This window comes from Carcharodon carcharias, chromosome 4 (genome assembly GCF_017639515.1).
Source record: "Carcharodon carcharias isolate sCarCar2 chromosome 4, sCarCar2.pri, whole genome shotgun sequence".
Lineage (NCBI taxonomy): Eukaryota > Metazoa > Chordata > Chondrichthyes > Lamniformes > Lamnidae > Carcharodon > Carcharodon carcharias.
In genome coordinates this window covers 94961362-94977692 of record NC_054470.1, presented here as the reverse complement: position 1 = coordinate 94977692, position 16331 = coordinate 94961362, and the positions used below count along the sequence as shown (strand labels likewise).

Genomic DNA, 16331 nt, shown 5'->3' with positions numbered 1-16331 from the left:
AGAACAGATGCACTCTGCAGTTGACAGGAATTATCAAGGATGTTCAGAGGAAGAATGAGGGTTTAAACCCCTTCTCAAGCCAAATCCAGGGTCAAAAGCTGACTGTAAAGACACAGGTCTAGAACTGCTGATGAGCAGAAAATCTGAGATGGTGCATTTGTGTGAAATAAAATATGGCTGCTGATCAGCCATCAAACATAAATAGCGAGACTGATACTCACTTTTGCTGGTGAACGCACTCTATCCACAATGTGCTTTGTTCGTGAAGTGCAGCTTGCTACCATGAAATGACAGTTGTGGGTGAGGTGAGTGGTGGAGACACAGCTGGGTAGGAGGCCCTTCCCTTAAAATATAACAAACTACTAATCTAAATCTGGAGAAGTCCACCTTGGCAACAGATGCCAATTCTCACACCCATTAGGGAAAGACCAATATTTTTGTGCATTTTAATGGTACAATGCTCCTGCATCCTAAAACAGGGCATCTAAGACTAATTAAATTAATCCACACACACTAGTTTATTATAGGTTTGATATCATAACCCTGGCAATGAGTGCATCAAGAGTAGAATGTGTCCCATGAAAAATCACATGAACTTAGAATACCTGGAGTTGGAATTCCTTCTGTCAATAGTTTAAGTTTAAAAAGTCAGTATGAATATGAAAAGCAAAAATACCACTTAAAATCTATAATGCAGGATGGCAACTTGCCCCACTGCTGGCTCTCTCTCCGGGGATCCAAGCACTCCAATTTGGGAATGCAATAAGCTGCACATGGTCTAGAATGGCAGTGATTGCAGAAATGAGTCAAATAATTACATCACAATATACAAACAAGGGAGGCCATTCAACTCATCTAGCTCATTCTTGTGTTGAAAACTGCAATTTCTTTCATAACATCTAACTAACCTCAGAAATGACGAGAGTCCTTCTCTTGACTACTCCCCACTTCAAGGTATTAAGCACTCTTTTTGTACAAATAAGTGTTTCATGATATCAGCCTTGAATTTGTGCTCTAACAGTTTGTATTTATGCCCCTTTGTCCCCTGGCTGTGACTTAATTGGAAACAATGCTCAGAACTAATATTCTCTATTCCACTTAACATCTTCCATACCTCCATAAAACCTCTCATTTGCCTCCTTTCAAGGCTGAAGAGTTTATGGGCAGAATGGTCCCACGAGTGCACAAAGTGCGGTGGTTGGCATGAAAACGACATTTTACACAGTGGCCACAATGGCCGGTTTTCGTACCATAGCATCCGCTTCCTGCCTCATTGATTTTGCAGCCACAGGAAATATCGCATCTCACTGGTGGGCGGCCTCCGAATTGCCTGCCACAACTCTATCTCACTGTTTCCTCATCCTGGGTGCCATACCTAAACTGCAGCAACGCACACAGTTCTCAATGCTTGTAGCCCAGTGCTGCTCCAGTGAAGACATGGCCCTGAAAGCCAAGAAGAATTCAATGACCCATCACTGGAATGCCTTTTGGAGGCCCGCCGTGATGTCCTCCACTAGTGCTCTGGCTGCAGGAAGTCCAGCAATGTCACTACTTCAGCTTGGGAGGCGGTGGCAGTGGTGGTCAGTGCCAACGCTGCACAGAAGAGGTTGGCCATCCAGTGCAGAAAGAGGATGAATGATCTCATCCAAGCCACCAGGGGAAGGCAACCATCTCATCACTCTAAACTCTCACACTCACAAGCCCATTATACATTCGCTGGCATCTCATTCTCTGTTAGCTCAAGGGATACCAACACTCTCCCTTTCACACACACCCTCACATCTCCATCTGGCCTCATCTCCTCTGGAAACTGCCTTCTCAGCCCTCACCATCTTGACACGATTTGCACAGATCAACATGTGCCCCTTACACACACCCTGGGATACTCCCCTCCCTCAGTACAGCCTTCACCCTGCAGCTTCTTCCCTTGCCTGAGGCCACTTCTCCCCCTTCCTCAAGCAAGCCCAAACCCTGCAGCTGTTGAAAAGCCAACCCCGCCTTATGGCTAGTCTGGTAGGTGGAGACCCGCCTATAAGCCTCACTAATAGTGATGCGGTGCTGCCTACGAATCTGGGCACTGATGACGACGAGTGCTGCCCGAAGCAAGGTATGCAAAGAAACCTCAAAGTCCTGAGTGAAGTGCAGCTCTCCAGGTATGCATTGCTTATATACAGTGCACGCCGACATGCCTTTGATGGGTGGAGCGTACAATCGCAAACAGATTTTACGACGTGAAACTGATTTTTGCGAACACCTGATATTTCCATTCTCGCCTGCTATGACGCCCACCACAAATGGGAGTGAACAATTCCGCCCTATGTTTCTTCCAGCTAATTATTAGTACAGAATACTGCACTGCAACATCTCAGTAGATGTTAGTCTGCATTTAGCTTTCCACAGAAGAAAATAGGAGCATTTTGGTTAGCAGCTCGCTTCATTCATTAGATTAGACCAAGCTGGTTTATAAATGTTACAGCAGTAAAGAAGACTTCAATTATTTTTGGGAAAAAAAAACATTAGCTTTAAGGAGAATAAAAGTTATACCTTGTCTAATGTTAATGTTCTAACACAATAGGTTGCCAGTTCAACTGTATCCTGCAGGGTGACTTGGATTAATCCAAAGGTTTCAGTACCTCTAGAAGGCCAATACTGGTCACATTTCACCTGTAAAGATAACCACATTACTGTAAAGAGAGATATTTCCAGATAATAAGAAATATTCATAAATGACATACTTAAAAGACATGTTTTTCATTTTATTTTGATGTTTTTTTAATAAACTCACAGTCAAGATGTCGAATACATTGACTTTATTATCAAGTCAATAACGTGTTTACCTCTGCCAATGGTAAAGGGCTTTTGGGTCCTGGTGCTACAGGATATGGAAGGTTTATTCACATAAGAGCCAAGACAGTATTTTCACCTCGTCAGTGACAGTTGACACTGGTGCCTTTAGAGAGGAACAGGGGTCTGTTGTTATTGGAGAAAAGCAGTCTTCATGACTTGCTTAAAGAAAAATAATGCATCCACAGTTTATGCCCAATTTTCCACTAGTCCTGAAGCCAAAATGGTTCTGGAAAAGACCAAAGACACCCAGACATAGACTGAAAATGCCTGGTAGTGGACTCGGGATGGGGAACTGAAAGTACATTTATCGCTTTGTAGTGCAATGTGGTGCACTTTCCATATGTACAAAGCTAAACTGCAAGATCACTCCAGAAGAAACTCTACTTCTCTCCTGAACAAACTGACTTGCTGTAAACATTTATTCTAGGTTCACTCGACACACTTGTGGTAGAAGGCTACAGAATAGATCCAACATTATTATTCAGTTCTCCAGCAAACACATTGTAATTTTTCATCATCTACGTATAAGACAGTTCATCTCCTGAAACATGAAATGCAAAGTAAAGATGCAAAATAGTCCAAAGGTCCATTTTTAAATCAGTAGCATTAAAACGAGGAAAACAGAATGACTTGCGGAACCCTGTCAGGGTAACCTCTACCTGCTTAAACAAATGCATTCTTAGGTTATGGAGTACTAAACAGCTGAATCACATATGCACTCAGGATAACAAAATAACAAAATGCATAGGCGTAGCTCTTTCCTGTGAGATGTTAAATGGGTCAATATTATTATATCACCAGAATGACAGATTTAGCTAGAGGGCTATGGTTATGGAATTCCATTAAATGTATTACACCAGAGTTTTTTTTTAATGTGTCTTTTTAATGCCACCACCAATGTTTAAAAATATAAAAAGTTTGTGTTAATCCTCAGCTTCCTGTAACAGGAACAATATTGGGCAATAGCAGAAACAAACACTGGGGGTCAAATATTATGAGCATGAAATGGGCAATAATTTGTGCCTCATTCTTTGTTTTTCTATCAGCAATTATGCACAACATTCCAATTTGACATCTATAATTCAATTCTAACAACAAGGCCATTTAACATTCATCCTGTCTCTGCAATATTAAATAAGTAACCCTTCGAGAACATCTGCCCTGTGAACAGAACTAATATCATACATTTCCTAATTTCTTCACAGTGCACTGAATCCATCTGTATCCTCAATACTATGCATTTCATGAAGCTATTTTACGGTGGGATATTATTTTATTATTTACTATTTTACAAATTGAACTAATAGGGAACTAAAAATTAAGTATTGTTTCATCCATAAAGGATTTTCACTGATGGATTTATCATTGATGGATAGAGTTTTTTCTGCATTTGTCCTTTATTCTAGGCTATCGGATATACATACAGCTTCCTTTGGAAGCTGGTAAATTACCACCCATATCTGTTGTCAAATGAAGCAGCTCCTCATATTAAAGAAAATATTTCAAGAAAAATAACTTAGGGGTCAGGCAGAAACATATAACCAGATGGCTTCCATTTGTATTATTGATAGCTTATAACACTTCTAAAAGCTGGAGTTATATTTTTCAATGTCATAATAAGACAGAGGCAGGCCAAGATGTCAGCCATTATCACAGACGAAACTCCTGCCCTTCATTGCAAAAAGAGGGGCCTCTTGTTGTGGCTTCCTGCAAATAAGGCGGCATGAATGGTTCAAGATGCATGCTGAGCTCGCTACAGTCACTCTTGATGCACTGACCAATGGACAGTAAGTATGAGTATGTCACAGTGGATCAGTCATCTCAATGTTTTCCTTTCTATCTCCAAAGCAGAATTCTAAAATCAAAAATGTTCCACACTGTGACATTGATGAGGACCATTGCAACTCATCCACATAGTAGCAGATGGATTGGAGTAAGAGGCCTTATCCTACAGATTAGAAAAAACAAAGCTATATAATGACTGTGAATCCTATCCGGTCCCTTTTGTGTCTATTTTATGAATGCAATTTGATTTCCACTCACAAATAATCACAAGGAAATCATGGAAGAGTCCAGGACCAACTTGACACAGGGCTTCGCACAGAACTTCCAACTGGGATTGGGTGGTCCTTTCCATCAGCATACCTGTGGTACCAACCATGATGCAGCATCTGATGGTGGATCTCACAGTTTCCACTGCAGTACACGCGGCATCTCCCAAAGTCCGAGTGCCACAGTGGAAGCTCAAGCTGCGCTCATGCAACCATAGATTGCTGTCATGGAAGCTCCAAGTGCTGCCATCATGGTTATGGATAAGAGAATGCAAAGTAACTCTTAGGATGTCACAGCACTCCTGCAATTTTGTTCTCCTGAAAAGCCGTCTGCAGATATGACCTCCTACTGACAGCCCTGCTCTCACTCCTCCTCCCTCTGTGTGGCCTCTGTCCATTTTCAAAGCCAAGAAGGTGGTCAACTGGTCTATCAACATCTGGGAGCAACTGACCTGTGCACAAGCCTAATGTCACCAAAAAGGTGACCACTCCCTGTAAACTTTTCAAACTTTAACCAACATCAGAAAGCATCCAAATCTCACAGAATTGCAGCAACAGCCAGAAGAAATAAACCGCCAACTAATCTGTAAGTAGTTATTGATTATTTTAAATTAACTTTGATGAGGGTCCACCATGCTGCTTAACATGTGTCCAACAGGGTGAGATTAAGAGAGGCTGTAGGCTGGAGCCTGGAACTCCAAAATGGCAATCAAAACTGCTGCTTGGCATCATGATCTGCCTGCATAATTCTGGCTGATGTTCGGAACAAGTGCTATTGTCTTTACTGTGATGGCATCCAGCACACTTGGTGTCAGAAGTGCTTGCATGCATTGTAGATGCCATTTTGGAACCTTAAGGAACCTTGTAATATCCTGCAAAAAAAAGGTAGCACTGAGCCTAATTTTGACCCCTGAACATTTGGTTGAGTTCTATGATTGCGGAAACATTTTTGGAAACTGATTCAGAAGTCTGATATTTCATTCAGTGCCACAAATAGATGCTAAACCAAGTGTTTGGTTGTGTGGGGATGGGGGGAGGGGCCAGGGAAATCATCTGGTTCAGTTCCAGTATCCCTATATTTAAGCCATTTATATATTTAGACCATCTTTTATGAGTGTCGGACTAATTTTGTCGACAAGGTCCAAGCTCACTATCTTTAGCTGGGTTTATTTCTCCTGAATGTTTGGAATGCAGAAGTCTCAACTGACCAGAGGCTGGCCCTCCGTGAAAAAACTTGACAAGTGCCATTTCACCTGCTTCCTGCTCTCCTATATAAAAATGGTAATTGCTGGTGTGTGAAAGCAAACCTCTCTTCTAACCAAAAAAATCCCAACAAGACTGTGGAAGGATGGGAAGTGGGCAATGGCTATGTTTGTTGCTGTTGCCAATTTTTCCCCTCTGGTTTAATCAAGTCATCCTGTAGGACAAATGGGATGGTTCCTCCAGTAAGGGGTAGTGACTCTGAAAGCTCAGGAGCATACTCAGGCTGAAAGTCCAACAGAGATGGGGTCTGACAATACTAACTTCAAAATCATGCTAGGTAAGATGATTTGCTCCTGTTGAATATGGGTTAAGAAGCTGAACAGCTTTTACAGAAGCAGGCGCTAGCCAGATCTATTCACGATCTGCAAGTCCTTGCCAGTGGAATAAAAATATGTGGCTCAAGAGGAAAGCTGGCATATCAACACTTGGAGTACTGTCCACACCTGCAGCTTCTCAAGGGTCATTTTTGCAAAATTGTAACGTACTCTTAGAAATAGAAATGCATAAAACTACAAAATGTTAATTGTTATACTCCTAAAATAGCCAGAACACAGCACTTTATTAAAACTAGCAAAGAGATGTTGATGCAGTCCTCACAGGGTCATTAAAGTCAAATACCAGAGAAAAGCTTCAAGAAAACAAGGATGGAAATCTATCTTGCCTTGGAGAAGAAATATTAAGCAGAGATCTATAAGTAATCATGAAAATTGAGGAAGGAAGGAAGGAAAATAATTATTTAAAGAAATGGAAGACAGATGTATTGAAATAAAACATGGCAGATAGATGGATGTAGGGAAAGACAGCTCAGAGATGATGTAAATGGGTAGATTAAAGATATCAAAATCCAGATGCAAGGGCCTGAATTTTTCGGAGGGCAGGATCTCGCCATCCTCACCAGCTCCAAGTGCCCCGCAGCTATTTCATGCTCAAATGAGCATTAAGTGGCAGAAGGCGGGACTTCCACCCCTTGCTGATTGGCCAGCAGCTCTCCGGCAGTGACAACGCCGCAGAGGACAGAAGAGGAAGTTCAAGAGCCTAAGACCAGGGAGCTGAGGCCCAAGGAAGATCAAGGGGTCCCAGGGCGGGGAGAGTAGGGAAGGCCTACGGAGGTACAATTGGGGTATCGGGGAAGAGGCCAGGGTGGGGTGGGGGAGGGAGGTCCGGAGGCCATCGGGCCTTAAGCGGGAAGGGGGGGAGCGCCCGACTTCAGAATGGGGCTTCTGATGGAGGTGGCACCCCACTCTCTACCACTTCCCAGCCAAGGTGTAACTCTGTTGATTTTTGGCTTTCCCCCAATGCCAGCTCAATCTTTCCGCCAGCCTAAAAATTAAGCGTAGGCGGGAAATGGCCCTTAAGTGGCCAATAATTAGCCACTTAAGGGCCTCAAGTGGGGCAAAGAGAGGCTTCCCGTCCCTTCAATTTCATGCTCCCCACCCCACCGGCCTAAAAAGCTGCCGATGGGAAAACTCTGGTCAAAAGACTTTCACAGATTAAGTATTGAGCCCAATGAAATATTGTTTCTATGTTCACAGCTGCAATGAACGTTGATACCATAGAAAAAAATGATCATCTCATCTTTCCATAAAATGCTATCAAACTCAGATTTCAATGGCCAATATTAACCACATGAAATAATAATGTATTCTTATTAATACTGCTTGTTTACACTGAGATTAAATTAAATTAAAGTCTTCTGGCTAATCAAAGCAGATGATCCTAAATAAATTGGATACCACTAGATGTGTTAGTGCTTAGATAGACATGATTTATGAGGCTGCCTGCTACTTGGGACAAATGATAGAGCAATAATCTCTCAATTGTACACGGTTAAAATTAATATAACATGCATGTTCAGCAATAATATCATTTTCCATTTTTATATCAATAGTATGGTTGTTATTCATTCTCTTAAGGTGTGATATCAGGTATTAAATATCTACCCTTGATCTTTCTTCTAGTTTCGTCATCATCACAACAATCGCACTTCGTTGCTCCCAAATCATCCTCCAAAAATCTCCAAATGTCTCAGGCAGAGGACCCTGTGTTGCGATGTACGCATTCTGCTTTCTGTAGCCATCAATGTAATTGGAATTGGAGTAATCACTTCCTGGTATGCCTATAAAGAAAGCAAGAAATGGGATTTCTGGATCATAAAATTTCAGCAGAAAGCAACTTTTCTATAATCTAGCTTCTGGAGCCAATGTGGTGTCATAAGACAATAGAACATTCAAAGCTAATAACTCGTTAGACTAATGTATTTATAATGTAAGTGAGCTCACGAAAGCTCAACAGCTCATCTTTCAAAGGAATAAATATTTAAAACCTTTGGATTTTTTTAATGCTGTATTAATCTAGAGAAAAGGTAGATGCAGTTGCATCATTGTCACTCAACAGGCTCACATTATTCTTGAACAATCTGCAGTACCTTAGAGAACACAGGCTTTCAATGGGGAACATTTGTTAAAACTGTACAAAAGGTTACCCTCTCTTCCTCCCCCTGCCAAATTGCTCCAAGCATTATCCTTAGATAAATGGGTGCTTTGTTACTGCAAGGGAAGCACCAAAGTAATGTCTCCCTCACCAACACTTCCCATTTATCTTTACAATTATGCCACTTTTGGTTGAACATTATTTCCATGATGCTTTAGGACCATTTTGGCCTTATATTTCTGTTGCTGTTGACAGGCAGTTGTTGGGCCTTCTCCTACGCTGCATCAATGTTCTGCTTAGCCAGTAGTCAGGAAGCTGCAGCTTTCACCCCCAACAAGAATCTTCCCTCCACATTTTCCTCCCTCACACAGGGAGTTGTCACAGTCTCTGATGAGCATGCGCCTGTTCAGACCAATGTTATAGTTGATCAGGGACTGACCAATCCCTGTCTGCGGCATTGAGCATTTGCTGCTTCAACAGGCTGATCAGTCTTTATTTTTAAAAATGTGTCAATCTGGCTTCAGCATCCAAACAGAATGCTTATTTCGCTTCACTGTTTTAATGTATGTACCAACAGGATGGGCTATAAACTGAGCCAGACGTGAATGTGGTGTAAACTTTTAGGGGGAGAAATGAATTAGGGCCCTCAAATCGTCTCAAATGCGACTGTGGACTCAGCTCTGGACAGGAAATGAGCCAACAGATTTTTCTGTCGAAACTGCAGATTTTTTTAATCTTAAAAAAAAACCCCTTTGTGATTAGATTGTCTTTTTGCAGCTGTCTTCTGCATTGTATGATTTCCCTGAAAGGAAAAAAATTATATGGCAAGACATAAAAGAAAATGACCTGTCTCAGTCTCAGTGGGCACCACTGCTTTGCACCAGCTCCCTCGCTGCCAGGATTCTTGTGCAAAGGCAGCCAAAATCTCTTTGTTTTGGCAGAAACAGTGCTTTTCCTGTTGTACCAAGCCACAAATGCTGCCCATGTTTTCCACAGATAAGCCTCATCTACATCTAGACCCATTACTTTCAGTATCATGAAGGGACCAGATAAACCAGAGAGCATACATTTTTCCATGTGTTTTCATCACAAAGTGCATTTTTAGAAAGCCCATTTTATATTCAATCCTTTATATCCTGTTTTCAAAACGCCCAGCAAATGGGAGGAATGTAAAACTTTAGACGGAAGAACGATGCTGGCCAAAATTCACATATGGATCGTTAATGTTCTCATACTTCATTCTTGCGTATGTGATTTTAACATAGGCATTAACTGGTTTAAAATAAAGGGTTTGACACCTCCATAAAAATAATGCATGCAGAAATACGCAAATGTGAACTTTGTCAAATGCAAGCTCTGTCCTTAAAAGTTATAAGCAGAGAGGGGAAACCGCATAGGCAACAAGTGCTCTACAGAGCTTTGGCCTCAACCTGATAATGTATAATTTTTAAAGAGCTCAGTCAAAGTAAATGTCATACAGGGGTTTCCAATCTTCATGGTGGCAGCCACTGTCTTGATATCCACAAGAGAATTAGTCAAAATAAAGGCTCTCTTCAATGTAATCAGTGTATTTAAAATGCTAACAAGAATCTGAAAGGTGTCAGCAGGCTAGACATTTAAACTCTACTGTGAGTTGCACCAATGTATTGAAAAATGTTCCCTCACCACCTTCAATTTTATCGCTGTAACACTGAGTTTTAATTTTGTGGACACATGAGAGTCTGCATTATTGTAACGGAGCAAAACAGCTTTATGACTTACATTATTGCAATACACATATAAACAAATGAATAAAGGGGTCATCCAAGATACTCTTTCAGAAACACATTGCTCCTGTAAAGAAATAGACAAACTATTTGAAGTTATAGCCATCAAGGGTATTTTAAATGTAAAGTTCTGTTGAGTACAGAGCCATTAATGTCCACCTGCTCAGCTCAGATAGTTGCCCGGATAAACATGAATGTCCTACAATTGAAGGTCCCTCAAAGGGTGCTCAAGATGCTCTTGATTAGCAAACATATAAATTATTACACATCCTGCAAATGCTAATGTAGTAATTGTAGCTTTAAGGAATGTAGCGATTGTAGCCTTAAGGCTTATTGTGTTGTAGAGTATCACATGACACTGTGAACGAAACAGTTCTAAGCATGGGGAACCTTAGAGTGGAGGTTCTTCTTCTAGTTGTGGAGCTTGATGGAAGCATGTAACTGCTGCTACAGCCTGTAAATAAAGTTTGATGTTTCTAATGAGAAATCTGCCTGGAAAATCAAGTCCCTATCAGCTAAGCATCCTTTTTGTATTTGTTTATGGGACATATCCCACATTGGCAGGGCTGGGTTTGTTTTATTTAGGTGGAAAAGGACTTTAAATGTCCCTTAATCAGCAGAAATACTGAGGATGCTGGGTATCTGAAAACAGAAAATGTTAGAAAAAAAAACTCAACAGGTCAGGCAGCATTATTTCAGGCCTGTGACCTTTCATCAGAACTGGGAAAAGTTAGAGGTGTCATAGGTTTTGAGCAAGGGATGGGAGGGACAAGGACAAAAGGAAGATCTGTGATAGGGTGAAAGACAGGAGAGACTGAATGACAGAAGAGTTAGTCTTCCAGGGCCAAAGAGGTTGGTGATGGGGAAGAAAATAAATAAAAGATGTGCCGAGAGCAGGTGTGCTGCTGACTGAATGCAAAAAAAACCCGAAAGAAACAAAGAAAAGGAAACAAAAGGGGGAACAGAGCGTACAGTCTGAAATCAATATTGCCATCTGAAGGCTGTAAAGTGCCTAATCGAAAGATTAGGTGCTGTTCCTCAAGCTTATGTTGAGCTTCACTGGAACAGTGCAAGAAGCCAAGAACAGAGAGGTTAGCATGAGAGCAAGGTGAAAAATTAAAATGCCAGGCCACGGGAATCTCGGGATCATGCTTGCAGACTGAACAGAGATGTTCCGGCAAAGAAGTCACCCAATCTGCGTTTTGGGCCCTGTCAACCAGGGTTGGTGGCAGTGGGGGGAATCCTCGGTTAAGACAATTATGTTGGGGAATGGACATCTGATCTCTTTACACTTCCATCCCCCATCAGGAAGTCTAAGGGCTTCTCCTTCTTTCTCAAACATAGGCCCAACAAGTTCCCATCCATCACCTGGCTGAGCTTGTTCTCACTCTGAACAACTTCTGCTTCAACTCCACTCACTCCCTACAAATAAAAGATGTTCCTATGGGTACCTGCATGGGTGTTAATTATGTCTGCCTTTTTGCAGGATATGTCAAACATTTGTTCTTCCAATCCTACTTGGGCTCCCTCCCTCAAATCTTTTCCCAGTACATTAATGACTGTATCGACGCCATGATTTGCTCTTGCCCTGAATTGGAAAACTTCATCAACTTTGCTTCTACCCTTCTCTCACCTTCACATGGTCTGTCTCTGAATCTTCCCTTCTCTTGCAGAAAGCATTTGATAAAGTCCACATCAAAGGTTATTTCAGAAAATAAAAGCTCATGGTGTAGGGAGCAACTTTTTGGCATGGATAGAAGATAGGTTGGTTAACAGGAAGCAGAGAGCAGGCATAAATGGGTCTTTTTCAGGTTGACAAGATGTCATGAGTGGTGTGCCACAGGGATCAGTGCTGGCACCTCAGCTGTTTACAATTTATATAAATGACATGAATGAAGGGATGGATGGGATGGTTGCCAAATTTGCTGATGACACAAAGATAGATAGGAAAGTAATTTGTGAAGAGGACATAAGGAAGCTACAAAAAATATGGATAGGTTAAGTGAGTGGGCAAAGATCTGGCAAATGGAGCATAATGTGGGAAAATGTGCAATTGTCCATTTTAGCAGGAAGAATAAATGAGTGGCAAAGTATCTAAATGGTGGGAGATTGCAGAGCTCTGAGATGCAGAGGGATCTGGGTGTCTTAGTGCATGACTCGCAAAAGGCTAGTATGCAGGTACAAGTAATTAGGAAAGCTAAGAGAATGTTATCATTTATTGCGAGGGGAATTGAATACAAAGGTAGGGAGGTTATACTTCAGTTATACAGGGCACTAGTGAAACCACATCTTGGGTACTGTGTACCTTCTTTAGGGGAGGGTGTAAGCACATTGGAAGTAGTTCAGAGAAGGTTTACCAGGGTAATACCAGGAATGGGTGGGTTGTTTTATGAGGAAAGATTGGACAGGTTAGACTTGTATCCGCTCAAGTTTAGAAGAGTAAGAGGCGAGTTGATTGAAACATGTGAGATTCTGAGGGTGCTTGACAGGGTGGATGTACAGAAGATGTTTCCTCTTGTGGGAGAATCCAGAACTAGGGGTCACTCTGTAAAAATAAGGGATCGCCCATTTTAAATGGAGATAGGTGAATTTTTTTCATTCAAAGGGTCATGAGTCTTTGGAACTCTCTTCCTGAAAAGGCGGTGGAAGCAGAGTCTTTGAATATTTTTAAGGAAGAGGTGGATAAATTCTTGGGAAGCAAGGGAGTGTTGGGTTTTGGGGATAGGCGCATTTGAGGTTACTATCAGATCAGCATGATCTTATTAAATGGTGGAGCAGGCTCACAGGGCCGAATGGCCTCCTGCTCCTTGTTTGTATGTTCCTTGCCATCTCTGCTTCCATTCCTGGCAACAGGCTATTAACTAACATTCATTATAAGCCAACTGACTCCCACAGCTACCTTAACTACACTTACACACTACACCCTGTAAAGATTCCATTCCATTCTCCCAGTTCCTCCATTGCTACTCCATCTTTTCTGATGATGCAACCTTTTACAACAGTGCTTCTGATATATCTTCTTTTTTCCTCAAGCAAGGATTTACCCATATGCCAGGCAATGAAGAGCTGCTGGCCTCTGATTCGCTGGCAGCTCTCAGCAGGTGGGACTTCTGCCCCTGGGGAAGGCCGGCCACTGCCCAGTTAAGCACATGATTGGCACTTCATTGGGGAAGCCTTCCTGAAAAGAAGCGACATGGGGCTCTCACTAACTCTCCAGCCCGTGGGTGAGGCATCGATTGTCTCCATTAAATACCACTCTCTGGGTCTCATTACATTTACTGAGATATTGATCAAAACTAGTCCAAGATGCCAAGCCCAAGGAAAATACTTGGGGAAAAAATTTTGCTCTTTGTTAATCCTGTGAATTCATGCAGAAAAACTATGGTGAGCAATGGCAACTCTATTATTCCTGTAATACCTGTTCTGGTGTCATTTAAACCACTAGCCACTTGGCTGTCCTTTGGAATAAAACTTTAGCTCTTTAACTTGGCAATGATATTGAACTATGTTTGGCAAGCAGTGAGCTGAGCAAGCTTATAAAAAGTGCCAAAACCCAGATCTACTTGTCACCTTCAGCAGTTTGAGTGTTATATGAGTCTCCTACACCATGGATGGAATATTTTAATCCTGCCTGGCAGGATACAGTCAGAGTCAATCCATCTCTTACTGCCAGACTGAGTATAGAGCGCAGCCATAAAAATCAGGAGTCTGGCTGAGGATGGTCTGCTTGATGCCAGACTCCATTTTCTAAAAAATTGAAATGAAAGAGACCGCTGTGTCTCAGACTTTGACTGAGGTCACAGGTACCAGTGTTGGTTCTAAAGTAGCCTTCTTGCCTCAAAGCTGGAAGATTTGGGTTCAAGCCCCACTCCAGTCTTGAAACAAACAACCTCAGCTCACACTTCAATGCAGCTACAGAGGTATCACTGCACAATTGGAAATAACATCTTTCAGGTGAAATTTAAAACTAAGCACATGATCTGGGCTTCTCTGTCAGGTGTAGGTGAAAGATCCCGTGGCACTTTTTGAAGAGCAGAGTTCTCACAATGTCTAGGCCAACATTTATCCTTTGACTATTATTGTTCAAACAAATTATTTGGTCATTTATCTCATTGCCGTTTATGGAGCCTTGGTGTGTATGAACTGATGGTTGATTTTACCCAATTTCATGATCAGTTCTCTTACACTTGAAAAAGTACTTGTTTGTAAATTGTGTGGGGCATCCCAAGGACATGAAAGGCACCTTATAAATACATGATTTTCTTTCTTTAATACCTCAACAGTGGCAGGGAAATCTGTGCTGTTGCCACTACACTTCAGTGTTCTGTAACAACACAAAAAGCCTACACAAGGGGACTAACTAAAGCAAAGAGAGTATGTGAGAATAGATTACTGAGTGACATAAAAGGGAGCACTGGATTTTTTTAATGAACATATAATAGTAAAATGATAGTCAAAGGAAGGGTGGGGCCAATTAGGATCCAAAATGGAAAGCCTCTTGTGGAAGCAGAGGTACTGACTGAATACTTTGCATTTGTCTTCACAAAGAAGATGCTGCCAATGTAGCAGTAAATGAGGAGGTATAGAGAAATCAATAGGATCAAAATAAAGAACAGATACTTAACAATCAACCGGTCCTAATCAGATGCATCCTAGGTTACTGAATGACATAAGGGTGGAAATAGCAGAGGCTCTGGCCACAATCTTCCAATCATCCTTAGATATAGGAATGGTGCCATGGGACTGAAGGGTTGAATATTCACACTGTTCTAAAAGAGGAGAGAGATCAACTAGATACTAGAGAGCAAGTCAGCCTAATGTCAGTGGTGGGAAGCTTTTAGAGATTTATAATTCTGTGAACAAATAATTCTCATTTGGCAAAATATGGATTAATCAATGAAAGCCAGTAACGGTTTGTTAAAGACAAATTGTGTTTGACTAACTTAAATAAACTTTGATGGAGTAATGGATAGGGTTCATCAGGGCAGCATGGTTCATGGGTATCTGCACTTCTAAGTGCATTTGAGAAATAAACCACATAATCAGGTTTGTTAGGAAAATTGAAGTCCATGAGATAAAAGGGCAGTGGCAGCATGGATATGAAATTAGCTAATAGACAAAAACAGAGAATGGTGGTGAATGGTTGTTTTTTCAGACTGGAGGGGAGTATACAGTGGTGTCTCCCAGGGATCAATATTAGGGCTAAAAACAGAAAGTACTGGAGAAACTCAGCAGGTATGGTAGCATCTGTGGAGAGAGAAACAGAGTTAATGTTTCAAGTCCAAAATGACTTTTTCGGAACTGGAGAGGTAGAAATGTGATGGGTTTTATGCAGTAGAAAGTTGGTATCTTCCAAAATTCACTGCCTGGAAGTGTTGGATGGGATGAACATCATACCCTCCTGTAGGGACTACAGTTATTCCACAGAGAGAATTTTCTCCCTGTCCAGGGTTGGGGGGGGGGGGGGGGGGGGGGGGTTGGGCAGGGGCAGGCGTGCAGCCGATCGGCCCCGCGATTGGCTGCGTGCCACCATTTTATGTGGATGGGCCAATTAAGGCCTGCCCAACATGATGCACACCTGGAAGCACTGTGCGGGCAGGGGGAGGAGGATAAGTCAGGGCCTGCACGCAAAAGAAGCAGAAATCTCCCTCAGGCACATAGCTGCCTCAGGGAGATTACCGTGATTTTTAATGATGTCGCATGAGCTGGGACATGTCTATGAATTTTACTAAAGATTTTATTAATATTTTAAACCTTCATGAAACCTCATCCTGCCCGTGGATAAATGCGAAGGCCGCGTGGGCTCTTCGCCTGCCCGCCAACCTTAAGGTTGGAGGGGCAGCTCAGTTAATTATTTCAACTGGAATTTAAATGGCCTCAATAGGCCTTTGACAGTGCGGCAGGTGCGCAGCCGACTCCAGTACGCGCCCGCCGAACTGAAGAACTGAATGATGTGCAGTAACGTCGGGACGCA

The 16331-nt window shown here is 42.0% G+C and overlaps 1 protein-coding gene across 12 annotated transcripts in view; it reads right to left on the bottom strand.

The window, feature by feature from the left end:
• The window catches only part of LOC121276898 (receptor-type tyrosine-protein phosphatase delta), a 612167-nt gene that overhangs the window by 49375 nt on the left and 546461 nt on the right, over positions 1-16331 (bottom strand). For all 12 annotated transcript variants that reach the window (XM_041185518.1, XM_041185525.1, XM_041185519.1 and 9 more), the window contains 2 exons: positions 8102-8277; positions 2545-2664 (listed from right to left, as the gene is read on the bottom strand). In XM_041185518.1, coding sequence (XP_041041452.1) covers positions 2545-2664; positions 8102-8277 — 296 coding nt within the window. The remainder of the gene's footprint in view (positions 1-2544; positions 2665-8101; positions 8278-16331) is intronic.